The following is a 16418-nucleotide window of genomic DNA, read 5'->3' as shown; positions in this document are numbered from 1 at the left end:
GTCAAACATTGAGGCAACGGATCCGTCAAACTCAAGGACATGACAAAAATCGACTCCAAGCCTTTACCCACCACCACCAATGCCCAAGAAGACCGCGACGAAGACGGAAAGGATTGGTGATGGTGCTTGCACCAAGTGAATGCCGCACCTCCAATGATGGACCCACTTTCTTGGACTGGCTTCGAATACACAATATACCACCACCAACACCAACGCCACCAACACTGCTAGTACCGCTAGCACCATCACCCTTCATAGATAGGTTCCAAATGATGAAGAGGGCTAGGGGAAATGTGAGAAAATGAATGTGGAGGAACTACTCCCCACAGAAGGTCTTTTTTCCAATATTTTAAATGACATATTTGTAGTCTTATCTAACAGACAGTAGAATATCTCTAGGCAATGACCTCAGTCTGATCAAAGGCTCCTTGAAGTCAAGAAGAAATTAATACCAGTAGCATTTTACGACTTGAGCCGGCATTTTCTTTCGGTCCAGAGTGACCACTTGATAATCGTTCTTCTTCTAGTCTCGAGTTTCAACTTTTGACAGATGAAATACGAAAAAGTAGGAAAGAGCTCAAGCATCTTTATGCTGTCTTTCAAGTCAATACAGTTTCACTTGAATGAACAAAGGCAGACTGGGAGTAAAAAGTGAGAGTTGGAATACATTTCTTCCTTCATGCCATTCGACCCATCTTTCCCGGTTTTTTACTCCTACAGGGTGACGATCTTCATCCTATATTTTTAATGAGAAAACAATTGGTGATTATTGCTTCAATTTTCAAGTTAAATGCCCAGCTTAAACAATCAGAAATCATTGATTTTCTGAGAAATATGGGCTTAGGTAGCTCAAATGCTTTGAAAACATGCTTGCAATGATTCTCAAATCGGCCAGCTCAAACACTAAACGACAATCAAACGAACTCCCAGGATTATTTTATATGATACATGTGATGAGGTTTGGAACGAAAGAGGTGGAGAGGAAAGAGAAAAAACATGGAAATAATCCTTGAAGCAAGTAAAAAGACCCATCACCATCACTGCATTACTGGAACACCCCATGAGATTGAGTCGCCGCCAGTCAACAAGACTTTGAGTAAGCCTTGTTAGGACTAGCATGTTTTTCGGTTTGGTTCGTTGAAGGGACACTTGTCAAAGAGGTCCACTTGAAGTGGTGAAGGAAGAATCTCTTCCTCCCTGTGCACTACATGAGTGGACCCAACCAAGAGAATCAGAGAACCCCAAGAAGAAGAAGAAGGCCACGCCGCAAATGCCAAGGCCTTGGTGGCCCTATTGGCCACTGCGACAGACGAGACTCCATCTGGTGAAACGTCAACAATTTTTTTGAGGATGGACAGTTTCAATATGGTTGGACCAATACAGGACAGTTCGGAGGACTTTGGTGACACATTCATAAGCCAACCAAGTGCAGCCTCTCAAGTCTCCAGTTCCCATGGGAACGAAGGTCGGGCAACAAAGGCGTTGGAGTGAATTCAATTCCAAAACACCATTTCTCACGCAGGCAGGAATCTAGGCGAGTTTTGATTAATGACCAGACCTCTCAAGACTGTACTTGAACGGGGGGGGGAGTTCGTTTTATTACAATAGAATGGACTCGATGGACGGACAAACCGAAGAACAACCTTTGGTTTTCTCTATAGAAGATACCTCCTGCTCCTTCTACGTGGACGTCTTTGTTTTTCCAAAGTCTGTCGTTTTTTGCTCTCGTTCCCGCTTGAAAACTGTCGATTTCTGGTTGGCACCTACCTGAAAAAAAGATTTATCGTATCAAATTCGATTGAGAATTTGTTCCACAATTCCCGGAACACCGCCTGATTTCAAGCCCAGGCCACCTCGTGCTTGATAACAACTCCTTTCTTTTTGGTCTCAAATCAAAACGAACTGAGTCAGAATACGACTTCCTGCGATTTTTACTCTCTCGTCAAGCAATCTCGTCATTTTCAAATCCTCTTTTGAAAGCTGGCATCAGTTTTAATGGAAGGACCAAAAACACGGACCATGTGCTTTTCCGTAATTTGATTACCCTCCAGATATTTCAAGCATCCCAAGTGAAGGATTCAGCTTGCAGAAGCCTTGTCCAACGCATCATGTACAGCACGGTTTACGTACGTAACACGAGAATGAGCTCGGGTTTTTGCACCTCCCTTTCTTGAGCTGCAATAGGACCCGATATTTTAGACAAGAAACATGGCTCCAAGCTTGAACTAAGGCCTTTTCCAATTCACCCTCCAACTCTCAAGTATTTGAGCTTATGAAATATGAAAGATTAAAGAAATGCATTGGACATAGCTTGTGATTTACATTTAGAAGAAATATATACCTATCGAATTGAAATCCCCTTAACCACGAAACTGGGCGCCAAGATGGGTAAGAAATGATTTTCCTTCTGGTCACGATCGGTTTTCAATTGCACCTTTGAAAAATTAGTTCACCGTGGAAAATCGTGGAAAGTGGTCAAAATTGCCGGCTCTAATTCCTAACCCGTTGCCTTGTTTTGTACAATCCCGAGAATCACAAAGCCAATCAAGAAAACAAAGCTCGCCTTCCTTGTTGGAACCTCCTCCTCTTCTTCCTCTTCGTCCTCCTTCGTGATCATTCCAAATGGATCAAAACAAGGATTCCACCAAAAGGCCAGAGTAAGAGACAACAAGAAAGAAAGGAAAAGACATATTCTTTCAACACAACGCAGTAGAATGTCTCCCGCCTTCCCTGAAGTTAGGGTGAAAAGGGACGGTTTAAAGCGAGATTATGAGACCCAAGAGTAAGACCTAAATATAGCCTTGGTACTCATTGGAAAGAAAAACTTTTCTTCCCTTTCTTGAATGATCAGGGTTTGGGCTACTGGCTAAGGTCTAAGCTAAACAGTTTCCTCCCTCCCCTCTTTCTCCAGGTTCGGCCACCCCTCTCCATTGATCCTCACAATCTTGATTGGAACAATCAACACCAAAATGAAGGCACTTGATTTAGAGAGAACGCACCGGAGTAACAACGGAAAGAACAAAAAAGGCAATTTCGGTACCTTGGGTCTCGAGATACGTCAACGTTCCAATTTCGAGATGAAGCTTCAGCCCCAACCAGTATCCAGTTTTTTTGCGGTGGGAATCAAGGAAATGTTGTTATGTGATGTGGTTCGACCAATAACTTCCGCAGTTCTCCAGTTCAACATGCCTCTTCTCTATGAAGGTGATACAGGGGTACCCTGTAAGGTGGGATCAGTTCAAGTAACCTCCTCTAGGCAATTAAGTTGCCAAAAAGTTAGCACTCCAACTCGCATCAAGCCCGGAACTGGGTGGTGGTACCAGAACAAAGAACAAGAACTACTTCACTCCCGGTTCCATTAGACCTTCGTGGGCGAAGTTACCACAAAGAGTTTCGAGCTTATCAGGAAATGCTCGTTCACATGGATGTGCCAACTGCCAACTGCCAACCACCAACCACCAACCAACAGCCCATCCACCAGAGCCTTTCGCATTACTCATGGTGGGTGTATTGTCCAAAAATTGAAAAGATCCTCTGGCGTTGTTAGATCGAGGCCGCCAAAAATTGCACAATTAGCACACTGTCCACCAAAAACCTCGATGAGGAAAGAGAACCGGGGATGGAAACTCCGGGCTTAATTGGAGGGCCTGGCCAACGTTGGTTGCTTCATGGTCTGAAGGGCTGCATGCTTCCAGCTGGAAATTGTCCTAAAGGTGGCCCTCACTTTAATTGGTCTCAACAGGTTCATGTCAGAGCGCCAAGCGAATGCCAAATGCAGAGAGTCAGAGGAATACGAGGAAAGTACTCGGCCTTCTTTCACCAAATGTCGAGACCTGGTTTGACCTTGAAGACTTGTGAAATGTTCATGGAGGTGATGCCATTGAGAAATATGGGACTCGAGGTGATTATCATAACCATGAAATTCGATCCCGCAATTGGAGGGACCATTTCTAGCAACGCCAGAGCAATGTGGCCATTTCGAACCAGACCGCGTGAAGTTGGATCTGGGGGGGATAATTTGGCTAAACTCGAGCTGGCAAAGTAATGTACGGCTTCGTATTCCTTAGACAAGAAAATAAAGAAAACTTCTTGGTTCCTGGGGCGTGAAACACGAGTGACAAAACGGTTTTGCAATGGGCTGACTGCTCGTCCTCAGGACCGAGAATGGATTGAACTTTCTTCTTTTGTTCCATCTTGTTCCTTGTCGTTTCAAGCAAGTTTCACCGGCATGAACCTTTGAGGGTACGAATACGAATGGAGTGTACAGTATATCTCGGTGCGTTCCACCCAAGATTTGTTGGACCTCTTGAAATGAGTTGTGGTACATTCCCAAATCTGGTTCACTTTCCCACAGTTGCTTGGAAACTTGAATTGTTTGTCCCTTGAGTCACATGGAGGCGAGACAAAGTTGGCTGGAAATTCCAAGTGGGGCATTTGACCTGGTTCATCGACCAGGACTATCTAGAGGTCCAGCAGATTTGGCTCGCATCCTGCTTGAGTGACAGACGTGCTTGAAAAGTGAGAGATCTCTTTGCTTACAGTTGTTCCATTGTGAGAACCAGGAACCAGGGCATAAGCTGAAGAGCAAGACATCATCTTCCCGACGGTCTGGAGCGGTGTTTGGACCCAAAAGTTCCAATGATTGGCCTTCAGCATTACCATCGGCAATTTCAAGTTTAACTGACATTCCTACAATCTCGAAAACTTCAACTTGTTTTCCACGTCCATTCTTGGATAAGAGATTCTTCGTGCCTTGTGGGGGCTTTGAAGGTTCTTTCATTCTTGAGACTTGGACAGGCGAGGTGCAATAAAAATCTGCCGGCCCCCCCGCCTGAGTGGCTGGGGGTGAGTGAATAAGATTTCTTTCAATCGGGATTTCCTGAATCCCCTTTTGAGCCCAGGTTGGGAATGGACAGCTCCATGGAAGGAAGGAAAGAAAAGAAGCGGCCGAATTTTTGCCGCTGGAACGAACGGGAAAATTTCCCTTTTACTATGTACACATTTCAGAAAATCGCTCAGGCAAAACGACAACCACGTCCTCCTATCCTCCAATGCCTCCAGTACCAAGCTCGTCCCACTTGGTTCCTTCCTTCCTTCCTTCCTCCAGCGACTTCCTGACTTCCCCTTGACTCGCTCCTTGTCGACCTTTCAAGGTGCCAACTCACAAACTGTCCAAGAACTTGGGACGTGCAGCTCGAATACTGTACAACGAAATCCATACCCCACCACTGAGACGAATTAATCTGACTATCCCCATATTGACGGATGCCCACCCGGGGATTGGCGTTTCTTCCCGGATCACGCGAGACCTCATTGGAAGTCGTGCCCAATACCGGGGATGGCTGGACGTAATTAATAGACCTGTGACACATACTGACAATGACAAACGTCTCCAGTCTTGTTCAAAGAGGGTCCGATTACCTCCATCGAAATAGAGACAAATAGCGAAGAGCCAGAAACGCTGCAGGGCTCAAAGATCCGAGATCCGAAATGGCAAGAATTTGGCTTTGTTAGATTTGGATGAGAATAAAAGATTATTCAAGTCCCTCCGGGTTCGCTGGGGTTCCTTTTTTTAGGCAAACTTTCTTTTGTCATGATAAGATGTGTAAAGTTCCTCAATCTTCATGGACTGGGTGGGCTTCCTCGACCCTCCGAAATCAGAAAATCCAAGGAAGGCCAAAAGGCCTTCTCGTGAGGCACACCCACATCAGATGAAATGAGAAGAGGAAGAAGATGAAACGGAGAAAAAAAAGGAAGAAGGGAAAGGTGGAGGTGATTGCCACAGATTTCATCATCTGAGAACCAGACGAGGTAAAACCCTGTCAAGGAGCCAGAAACCAGCTTGAAGAATTGGAAAAGAGCGAACTTCTCGTATATGCGAACGCTTGCGTTGATTCTTCCTTCATTTTTTTGGCCGGTCTCCAAAGGAAAACTTTTTTTTCAAAATCTAGTCCTAATAGACGCATCAAACTTAAAGAGAGGTCATTAGTGTCAGATTGGCCGAATTCCTCTCATGAACCATGACCTAATTAAACACCAAAAGTGCTCATCTTTAATTGAAGATAAGGCACCCGGACCGGTTTTCTTTTACTATGATGAATCCGTATGGACCATATCAAGTTCCAAGAATACGTTTCAGTTGCTGACTGAACAATTGGGAAAAGAATTGGAACACGAGCACCACTTTTTGTAGCCACCTTTGAACTCGTTTTCCCTAAGAACCTATTTCAACGTAGCATTGTGGATTACCCTAGAAAGATCTTGGCCATAAATCAAGGACTTTTGAACCCGGACTTGTGTTTCGATTATCTGGCTTGAATGGTAGATGAAGAAAAGAAACCATGGAACGACGATGAGCGGAAACAAAGGATGTATCACATATCATTTCGAAACGAGGGGCTTAAGGGCGATCCTTGTTCCAATTTCTTACCCTGTTTTTTTTGCCTGGACCGCATGCGGCTGCCACCAGAGGCCGATTCCACAAAAGGCGCGTAGATATTCAAGTGGAGGCAGTCCTCCGATTGGTTTTCCAACGCGTGGCGGACATTTCTCAAATACTCGAGACGTTGCCGCGGCATTCGCCGAAGAGCTGCTGTGGTATTGGTAATGTTTGGAAATGCCTGAGGGCACGATGGAGCATGAACCAAAGATGATCGGATCCCAGACCAATGAACCGGCGGTCGAGTGGGCGAGAATCTGGAAGACAACAGTTTCGGGTGTCAGGGAATAGTTTCATCATGAAAGGACAGTTTAGCAGCGATTGAAATGGAAAGTGGACCTCAGTGGGGCCTAGTGCCAACGAACCATGGCCGAGTGTGAGTGAGTGTGTGTGTGAGTATGTGCCAGAAAGATGATGAGTTTTGGGGTTTTACTAGGAAATCCCCTCTTGCGTCTGGGGGATGATCAAGTCCTCATTTCCTTTTCCAATTTTCTCTGGGCGTTTTTGCTCCCCCCCCCCCGAGTGCGGGGTTAGATCCTCGTCAAACCCGAGTAAAAAACAATTGGGTCAAAAAACAAGTTTGGTTCTCGATGGAACGGCCCAATTCGAAGGGTATCAAGCTTAGGCCTAGAGTTAAGCCTGCGGAACAAAAATGCCCGGGTTTAGTGCATTCACATTCGGCGGTGGGTAACGTAGGAAACCTTGCTTGAGGGGGGGCGGTCGTTAATATTATCGATGGGGTCTCCGTTGTGCTTGCACTTTTGTTTAATGAGCCAGAAAGTGAAATAAATGGACTCAACTTCCCCTAAATAAGAATGGTGAGAAGACTAAAAGACTGAATGCCAGACTGAGGCCAGTCAGTCCCATCAGAAGAAGACGGAGAAAAACAAGACACACAAGACGATGAAGAAGAAGAAGAAAAGGGGGGAACTTTGGAACAAGTTTGGCAGAAAACTGCCCATTCAGTCGTTGCCCATTCATTGGTCCGTTCATTGCTTGGTTCCTTGGTTCGTTCCCTAACTCATTCATCCACCCATCATTCATCAAAACAACCCCTTGCCACTGTGGTAGCTTCTAGCAATGATTTTTTTCATCGTCGCCTTGACAAGAACATTTTAGTGGGTGGCTGAGGACAGAGAATGAGCATTCAAATAGCTTAGATTATCTTAGAAGAGATGAATGCATAATGCCAATTGAAATGCAGTCAAGAGAAAGGCGAACGAACTGCCAAGGCATGATGACCAACTGGATGAAACAGAAGCCCTGTACTTTGGTTGTTGCATTCTGCCGATTTTTGCCACGGCCACTCAATCACTCTAGCGAATTGATTAGGCACCAATGAAAAAATGCACCTGGAGTCAGAGCAATGCAATGAGAAGGACGGCATTTTTCGTGTGGAACACACGGGATTTGTAGCTCAGTTCACCTTGAGAGGTGCTTTCTTTTGGCCGGGCTTGCAATAAGCCTAAGGGAAACTTTTGTTCTCCTCGGGGTTGTTCCAAACAATATGGGACTGAAATGGAACCAAGTTCTCGAAGTGAGAAGTTCCACTCACTTCTCGGGCGAACGAGTTATAGAAATATACCTGGAGGACGATCAAAAACTCTTTAAGGCGAGAGTAAATCAAATTTATCAATAATGGTATTGGAACAAGTTGGTCCGTTTCGAGGGAAACTTTGGGAACACTTTTGGCGTAGCTGTTTTCCGGGCGGGACAAAGCGTATATAGGAGAACAAGGCGAAAGACGAATAGAAACAAAGGAAGAAAAAGGAAAGAAATGGAGAGAGGGAGAGATAGCGGTGTGCGAGAGAGTGAAAGAGAGCTAGTGGAAGACAGAGACACACAGAACGAAGGGCAACAACCATTTCGACCTGTCCAAGATTTATGATAGGGCTTAAAGTTTTGGAAAAATAGGCCTTTTGTGTGAGAGAAAAGTTGCCCTTGCCAAAGCGTCCGATCAACCAAACCCCGCAGGCACCCAACCACCAGCCACCAGCCACCAGTTACTTTGAGCCCCTCTTCTCCCTTCCTCCTCCTGTCTTCCTCATCCTCCATTCAAAAACAAGGCCACGCAAAATGGTTCCAAATGTAATTAGGACGATGATAATAATGGCGGGATGATGGATTGCGAGAGCGATTATTGATCATCATCACACCTAATCATTTGACTTTGCAAGTTGATCAAAACAGTTTGAGGTCTATTATATGGAGTAAGGCCCACATGACATGTGTCTAAGTTATGAGTAATCTTCCACGTCTAAGAGCTTGGATTATGAAGGAAAAGCAAGGACAAGAGAACATCCTAATGAAACCCTATGGGCTTCGTCGTCTCTTTGACTGTCTTTGTAAAATAAAAAAAAAACTGATTGTTTTTCAAAAAAGAAATAGGCGCCTTTTCTTCTCGATGCTGAATTTTCCAATCCATCTGTGGATAGTGAACGTTCGGCAATGTTTATTATAACCATGTCGATGTAAATCAAGTGTGAGTAGAAATTTGAACCCCAGAATGTACTGACGTCATTTTTATGTCCAAAAACAGCTGTAACTACTTGAGCGGGCGAGTTTGTTCCACGAAACCAGTTGCCCACATTGTAAAATAAGATGTCATCTCAGTTGATTTTCAAGGTCACAGAATTATTCTAACCGCTACAAGGAATGGTACTGTCATTTTGTTACCTAATTGTACAGATCTTAATACAACAGACCTTTGCATGGCAAAATGCTTGCTCCAATTACAGTACTCCTCCACACTAAAGGTTAATGGAGAGCGATCTTTTTTTGCCAAACACTTTGGAGCCTGCTACATATTACGTACAGAGATGGTAATCAAATGGAGAACGTTTGACTTTCCAATTAGCTCATTAATCATCTGTCTTGATTCTTAATTAGCCCCTGAGGCCCTCTCTTCTAATTCTCCTTGCAAGCACATCCAGTTCTTAAATGATTGAATTATTCATCCAGCGTAACTGTGCACATGAAAACTTATCCTGAGCCTCAAAAGTTCTTAATTCAAATCCAAAATATCTAACACAGAAGCAAGGCTCCCCTCAAGCAAGAAGACGTGGCAGGCTTTTTTCCAATAAGCATTGTGGCACATGGTGGCTTCAAGATACCATCAAAGGACCCCAAGGTCAAGCTTTGGACTCAAAAGGTCCATTTTGCCGAGAAGATAGAGCTCCAATTTGTCAGTAGAAACCCCATCCCCAAGGATCATACTTAGACCAGTTGAAACTTTGCAACGTTCAGAGGGCCTCCTTTTAAGCCCAGATATGGTGCAAGACTACCAAAGCCTCTGAAGTGCGGTGGGTAGAAGGTTCTTCATGAACAGGATCAGCATCCCCTGCATCAGTTACCTCAAACAAACTTCCAAAGAATAATTTCATCATAACCACGTCTAATGAGGAAATTGTGGGAACTACCGGCGCTTCATTCTAAGGGCCTTAACACATTAGCTATTCAAATCAGTCCTTAGATAGCCATTTTTCACTTCTCATGGCACGGATGGGAGGACAATGTTATAGTGTAACCGGGCGGATGAGAAGAATAGGGATGGAAATTGGCACGCCTCAGGACTCGACGGCACGGGAAAAGCCTATGTAGAGTATATAGTAGAGTAGAGACAGTAGAGTAGATAGAAGTACATAATTCTGAATAAGAGGGAACAAAAGCGGTTCCACCATGCATGCTGCGACCATTGTTGCTTCTTTTTTATCTTTGTAAATGGAGAATAAATCATATGGGGCTTTTTCCCGATGAAAGAATCTAATTACAGGCCAGGAACAACGCCAGAGAGAGAGAGAGAGAGACCCAAACTGAGGAGCATGAACTCAAGAGAACGTCGAATGAGGGTGTTCCAATCCCGAATCAGTTCCCATGTTTGTTGGTTTTGACATAAATCAGACTGGGAGTACACGTCAATTCAAGATTTATCATCCCATTCACAGGTTGTGCCAATCGAGTTCCACGTGTAACTGAAATGGAATTCCACTTTTTACTCCCTTGACTCGGAGCTAAGGGGCCACCAACCCTGTTCCAGTTCAGTTCCAGACAATGAGAAAATTGGATTAACGAAATTCGCTGACATTTAGCATTTCCTGGCTATCAGTTTGATGCCTCGTGTTCCTGCTCATTCCACCCCTTTCAGCCCCCAAGAATGACCCTGGCTCACGTACTAGACAGTGGAACGTGATCGGGATTGTTCCAAGAAATGGAGGGGAACGCTGCTCCAAATTGTATTAAGAGAATTCGTCCATGTGAATTATTCCTCCCAAGACGTTTGTCTCGCAGTCCGATATTCCAAAAATCTCGAGTGAAGGTGGCAACAAAGAATGTCTAAAAAAGCTTTTGTCCCACTTTTTTCACCCCGTGTCAATTGTTCCGTTCTTGAACTACTGAAGGTAGAGAACCCTCATCTCGGACCGAGGGTTACTTATTTCCTTAATGTCTCTCCCTAGCTCTGTTGAAAATATGGATCTTTTTTTTTTCAATCTCGACCCCTCCTCTTTTTGGGTTACTCCACTTCTAGCCATTTTGCTCCCCCTCTCATGCTTGAAAGGTTACAAAAGAGGAAATAATTTTGGTCAGGTACTCTGTGTAAGAGGGAAAAAAGATTCAGACAAGAGAGGTGGTACGGTGTCTGGATTCGAATTACGCCAGAGACTTTATTCCAGATCCTTTTCATCCCGGAGATCCTATTGTTACAAGGGAGCAAAGTGCAATAACGCTTTCAAAGAAAGTTTGCCAAAAGCATGCAAGTAGGATATTGAACATGACAAAGCAACACACATTGTCATGACCTTTTTTTGGTCTCATGTGATTATCTCATTCTCGTCCGTACATTCCACTTTTGTCGAACACTGTTTGAAATTTCTGGAACAACTCTCAAGTTAATGTACATATGTACGTAACCACTGCATGATTCGTAACCATTTCTGCTCTGAGTGAATGAATCGCTAATCTCTTCAATGCTTTGGCATATACATATTTGGTAGTACAATTCTCATCTTGATTACTACTCGATGGTCGCGTCGAGTCAATCTCCTTTTTTGCAGTGCTTGTTGAAATTTGGAGTGAAACTTTAACAAAAAAGTTCCGTGTCAGCAAATAACCAGATAATCTAGCGGAAATGGTCTGGAGAGAGTATTTGCATGTCAGGGCTTTTAAACCTTGGAAGGAGATGGTGTCTGTCAACCACGGATGATATCCATCCTTATTTGTTGCAAGCTTCAGACAGCCAAAGGTCCTAGGTGACTTGCAGGAAGGCCAAGAGAAAGGATGGAATACCATGTACCTATAGTTGAACTCATATCAATGGAACTGAGTGCGTATCTCGAAGAAGCAAACTCTTGCAACGCCAGAGCCTCTCGGGAACCTCTCCTTGGGCCTTACTTTCTTACTTTATGGCTCATGGAAAAGAAGCTTCACATTTCGGTAAGAGCTTGGAAAAGAAGGTGAGTTTAGTAGTCCTTTGCATGAATGAGATGGTTATTACAAGTTCAAATGTGACACACGCATAAAAGAGTCCCGTTTGGTAAAAGAGAGTTTGGGCAGAAATTTCTGGCGGAATGGTTCTGATAGTCACTGCTATGCTCAGAAGAAGGAGGAGAAGGAGAAGAAGGAGAAGAATGAGAAAACTTGGACCCGAAGCAACATCCTAACCAACCTTCCTTATCTTCCTTGTTGAGAGGGGCAATGAAATTGTGAAGAGGATTTTCCCACCATGAAAAAGGCGGTTTCATTTGTCATCGAAATGCACCTTGGACTTCTTTGCAAAGTGGAGGAAAGTGAAGTGGTACATCGCCGACTGATGTTTTCTCTTTAATGAAGTTCAACCTTAAACCCTTTGATTGATCTTATCGCTATTATTTGGATGTAAACAATGTCAACACAAAGGAAACATCTACAAATTTGTATCAATGATTGCAACGCAATTGGTTCTCTAGGAAAGAATGGAATTGAGCTTTTTCTATTTATGGGCAAAAATAATACTGTTTACGATCTCTGGCGTAAAATGAAAAATAAATAAATAAAAATATCAGCAAGAGTGAGCAATACTGCCTCAGATTTAAGCAGTCCCAGAGAGAAAATAATTCCCAAGACATGCTAAGCATACTTGACATCAGGTCATTTGACTTTTGAAGGATCATCTCATTCCAAGAGCTCGAAGTTACAATGCCCTCCCATTCATACCTGTAATTACCGGTGGGTGGACTGGCGTAAGGAACGCCCAGATATATTTCCACGTGTCTTTGTTGTTGAGCGTCACGACCCACACGAGTGACGGAGCCTTGAATTCGACCGTACTTTGTCTGAATCACCCGAGTTTTACCCTGACATAAAGAACAAAGGAAATGGATATCGTTCAATGCCAATGCAATAAGCTTCAAGGACCAGGCCCCATATTATTTACCTGACTAGGGTTGGGCTCGCCTGGCTGAGCCTTAGGCCAGCCCTGCAAAGGCATGAGGCTCAAGACCACGAAGGTCATCCACAACTGGCACCTCTTGAGAACCATCATGAAATTTTCATCACCCAACGTGAAACGTGGAACTTGAACGTTCGTTCAATAGTTTGTCATCTGGGAATCATCGCCGTTCGATGAGAGGACATCGGGGAAGCCTGAAATCAAGGAGAGAATCTCACGATCATTCTCGGCGTTATCTGAAGAATATCTTAAGAGGGAGTGCTGGCTGGTATCCACGAGGAAATGCAACTCCTGGTCACCCTTGACGACGGACGGCCTTGTCTCTCGCCTCCATCTGCAACTTATCTGGCACAAGAAATCTAGAGTGGAAAACCTGCCGAAAGTCCCCCCTTCTAAGGACATGAGGAACCGGGAAAGTTTGTAAAAGGTTTAGGAAAACAGATTTGTGGCTGTGATTCGGGACGACTTGGACAAGGTACTCGGATTTAGAGCAAAAAGACGACGGGACTAGTGAGTGTGTTTGTGGATGTTGATGTGTGTACTATTTCTACAAAAAGACGGGAATTCTCCCTCCAGGCAAGAGGGCTGACAAAGAGGCTTCGCAAGGTTGGGGGGGCGTTCAGTACACCTCCATGACTTGATGGGATTTCCACTCATTATTCCACGACGACTTTTGTGGGAGTCCCAAGTTTTTTTTGCTTTGCTTGGGACATATTGAAAGAAGCTCCCATTTCGAAGCTGAAAAGGATCCTGGTCAGACCGGGGTTCTTTGTAATGATCCCTTGGCGCCTTATCACGCTATCGTTTGAAGGCTGTAAAACATTATGTGATGGCTGCCTAATGATCGCGGAAGGTAAGGAACATATTGTGTACGTACATCCCGTTTGATACAGCCATTGACCAGGAAAAGGTTTCTGCTCAATTGATCGGGTTTCTTTGGCCAATCCTTTGAATTTCAAGTTCCAAAACTATCAGCAAATGTTTCTCAAGAGTAAAACGTAGTAAATCCAATCGATTTGTCAAGTGCTTTGGTGTTGTGTTGCGAGAATTCGGATCCCATATTCGGCCATGAGAATGCGATGTGGTTTGATGTTCATATCCACAATAGTCCTTTTGGGTTAGATAGCCCTTTATGAAACTCTCTGAGCTGCCAACCAGATATTGGTTGTTGGTTGTCGGTTGACGTTGTACTTACTGTACGTACGTACGTACGTACGTACAGTATATGATGGTGTAGTAGGTGAGTGAACGCAACCTTCCAACTCAATGAGTTTTACGGGCTTCGCTGGATGGAGCCAGCCTTTATCATTGGTTTGTTAGGGCCTTCATCGCATAGTGAAGGCTGAAGGCGGGACCATTACGATGAACGTCATTGTAACGTAAACGATATTGTTGTGTACTGGTATTGAGTCTCTCGTTGTGTCGGGATGAGAAGTATTCCTCCACTTGAGGGACCTTCAGACTCCAAAGCTTACTAGAACGATCTTGCAGAGATCATCAAATCAGGACCGCTATCCCGTTATCCTCAGCTACCATGGATTCCAGTCAGCTCTCTAGCAACTACTTTGTCCTCCTTTCCTCTTGTTCCACAATGTCCATTCATTTCTTAAGCGGTCATTGGACCAAGAGGAGCTTGTGGAGTAAGCTTGACTATTTGTTCCAAAGAGGTCACAAGGAGGAAGCGAGAAAAAAGTTTAATCATAAAAGGTCTTTATGCTAATGACAGTAGGTGAGCCACTTTACACAACTCCAAAAAGATCTTGAAAACTTTTTTCTTTTCGCTAAGAAGAGGTGCTCGTAGAAATGAAGTTCTTGCACTTGGCCTAGGGTACGGTATATGAAATTCCTAGAATGGAAAAGCTTTTTTTCTTGTCTTGTCCAACTAGAAAAGCGTTCAATCATTTCCTGTGTGGCTCGTTCGACTTCAAAAGCGTTCATAATGTTTAGTCATAATTCATAGTTTTTAAAGTGAACTAAAATGAAACAGAGATGCTGGCTGGCCTTGTCTTCAGTTCTCCGAAAGAACAATAAGATTTTCCGGTTGTGTGCAAAGAAGGTTGAAGATCCCTTTCAACGTGTCTTTATTGTCTCGTTTCGACGAGTTGATAAGCCGACCAAGACTTCAATGAAGACCTCGTGAAATTCAAGCCCTTCTCAAAGTCATCGCTCTCAAGGGGATAACGAGTTTCAAAAAGTAGCTTTAAATCCATGATGAGTTGGAAATGGATAAAGGTCGAGAAATCTGTGATATGTTGTTCAATCCCGGCAAAATGAAGGTGATGTTTTCAATCAGTTTGCTGATCTAAATGACCCATAAACGGTTTTTATGCCCGTATATAAAATCTGCCCAAGTTTGCGACGCCGGCTGGGAGTGCTTTCCAATGGTTCCAACGGCTTTGGTCCCATTGAAAGACTTGATCCTTGACAGTCTAGGATCCCGCTTTTGATGCCCTTTCTTAAACGTGGAGTATTTCAGTTTGCCCCAAAGCGATATCCAACTAAAGTCTCTATACAAAGCGGCGGGGGTTTGAGTCCATGTATAGATAACTTGAAGTGCGTTTCCTAGCTCGGGAAGCAAGAAGCCAAATTCCTTCTTTGAACGAGACGCGATTTCCATTCTTGGGTGTCGAGACTTTGGGTCTTCAAAACAGATGCGGCTCGTCCATAGCCGTTCACACCTCGCTGTCTACTGTATAGTACATAGGCCTAGCAGCGGCAAATCAAGCTCTGAATAACTGAGTTATGAATTGGCCGTCTGTCTATCATAAGGCTCTTCAAAATGGAGAACCAAGGAAAAATGATTCATGAGACGAATCAAAAGGGGACCTTTGAAGTTGCAAAAACATTCTCTCGCACAACTGGTGTGTGTTCAAATATGAAGTGAAGGAATAACAACAGATCCATTGGCCAGGAGGCCTCTTTCTGTCTGCGCTCCCTGGTGAGAAATCAAGACCTAGCGTAGGAGACACATAAAAGACGAGAACGAATGGGAAGAAATGAGTTGAAACTTTGGATGATCAGCCGGAACTTTTTTTCCCTTTTTTGCACTGCAGTAATACTCGTACGGACTCGTCCATTGCTACAGTACGCCAGCGGCAGCCAAGTCTACGTACATATTTGTAGTAAAAAGACTGAAACCTACGAGTAAGTTTGGGCCATACCTTACCTTGAAGAAAGTTACTCGGATATCTCAATGGAGGTATGAGGCCACCGCAAAAAAGGATGATCATGTTAAAATCCATCCCCTTCTCCAACCTCGCCCTATTGCTACGAGTACAGGGTTCAGGTCTCTCGTTGCAAAAGGCAATGATGGGCCGTCATGAAAGGGTCCTCAAAGGGTTTTCGCCCAATTCATCTTAAGTAGATTGTCCTTCCCCTCTTCACCGAAAGCAGGGGAGAAGCGAATGATGAAATACAAGTGTCTTCTCGCATCATTAACCCCGGCCATTTTTCATTTTCTCCTTTTTGACGGTAGACCCACATGGGTTTGACGTTAGCCTAACTGGTGGGGTCCTTAGAACTCTTCAGGACATGGAGCTCGTAAGTCCCGCTCAC

The 16418-nt window shown here is 44.1% G+C and overlaps 1 protein-coding gene across 1 annotated transcript in view; it reads right to left on the bottom strand.

Annotated features, from left to right (window-relative positions):
- The window catches only part of LOC131885290 (neuroligin-2-like), a 41165-nt gene that overhangs the window by 15101 nt on the left and 9646 nt on the right, over positions 1–16418 (bottom strand). Inside the window, exons 2-4 of the mRNA XM_059233309.1 lie at positions 12849–13057; positions 12629–12768; positions 6431–6696 (exon numbers count right to left, since the gene is read on the bottom strand). Of these exons, the coding sequence (XP_059089292.1) occupies positions 6431–6696; positions 12629–12768; positions 12849–12956 (514 nt within the window). The 5' untranslated portion in view covers positions 12957–13057. The remainder of the gene's footprint in view (positions 1–6430; positions 6697–12628; positions 12769–12848; positions 13058–16418) is intronic.

Source organism: Tigriopus californicus, chromosome 8 (genome assembly GCF_007210705.1).
Source record: "Tigriopus californicus strain San Diego chromosome 8, Tcal_SD_v2.1, whole genome shotgun sequence".
NCBI lineage: Eukaryota > Metazoa > Arthropoda > Copepoda > Harpacticoida > Harpacticidae > Tigriopus > Tigriopus californicus.
The sequence above is the reverse complement of the archived record's forward strand: the minus strand, read 5'-3'. Positions and strand labels throughout refer to the sequence as shown.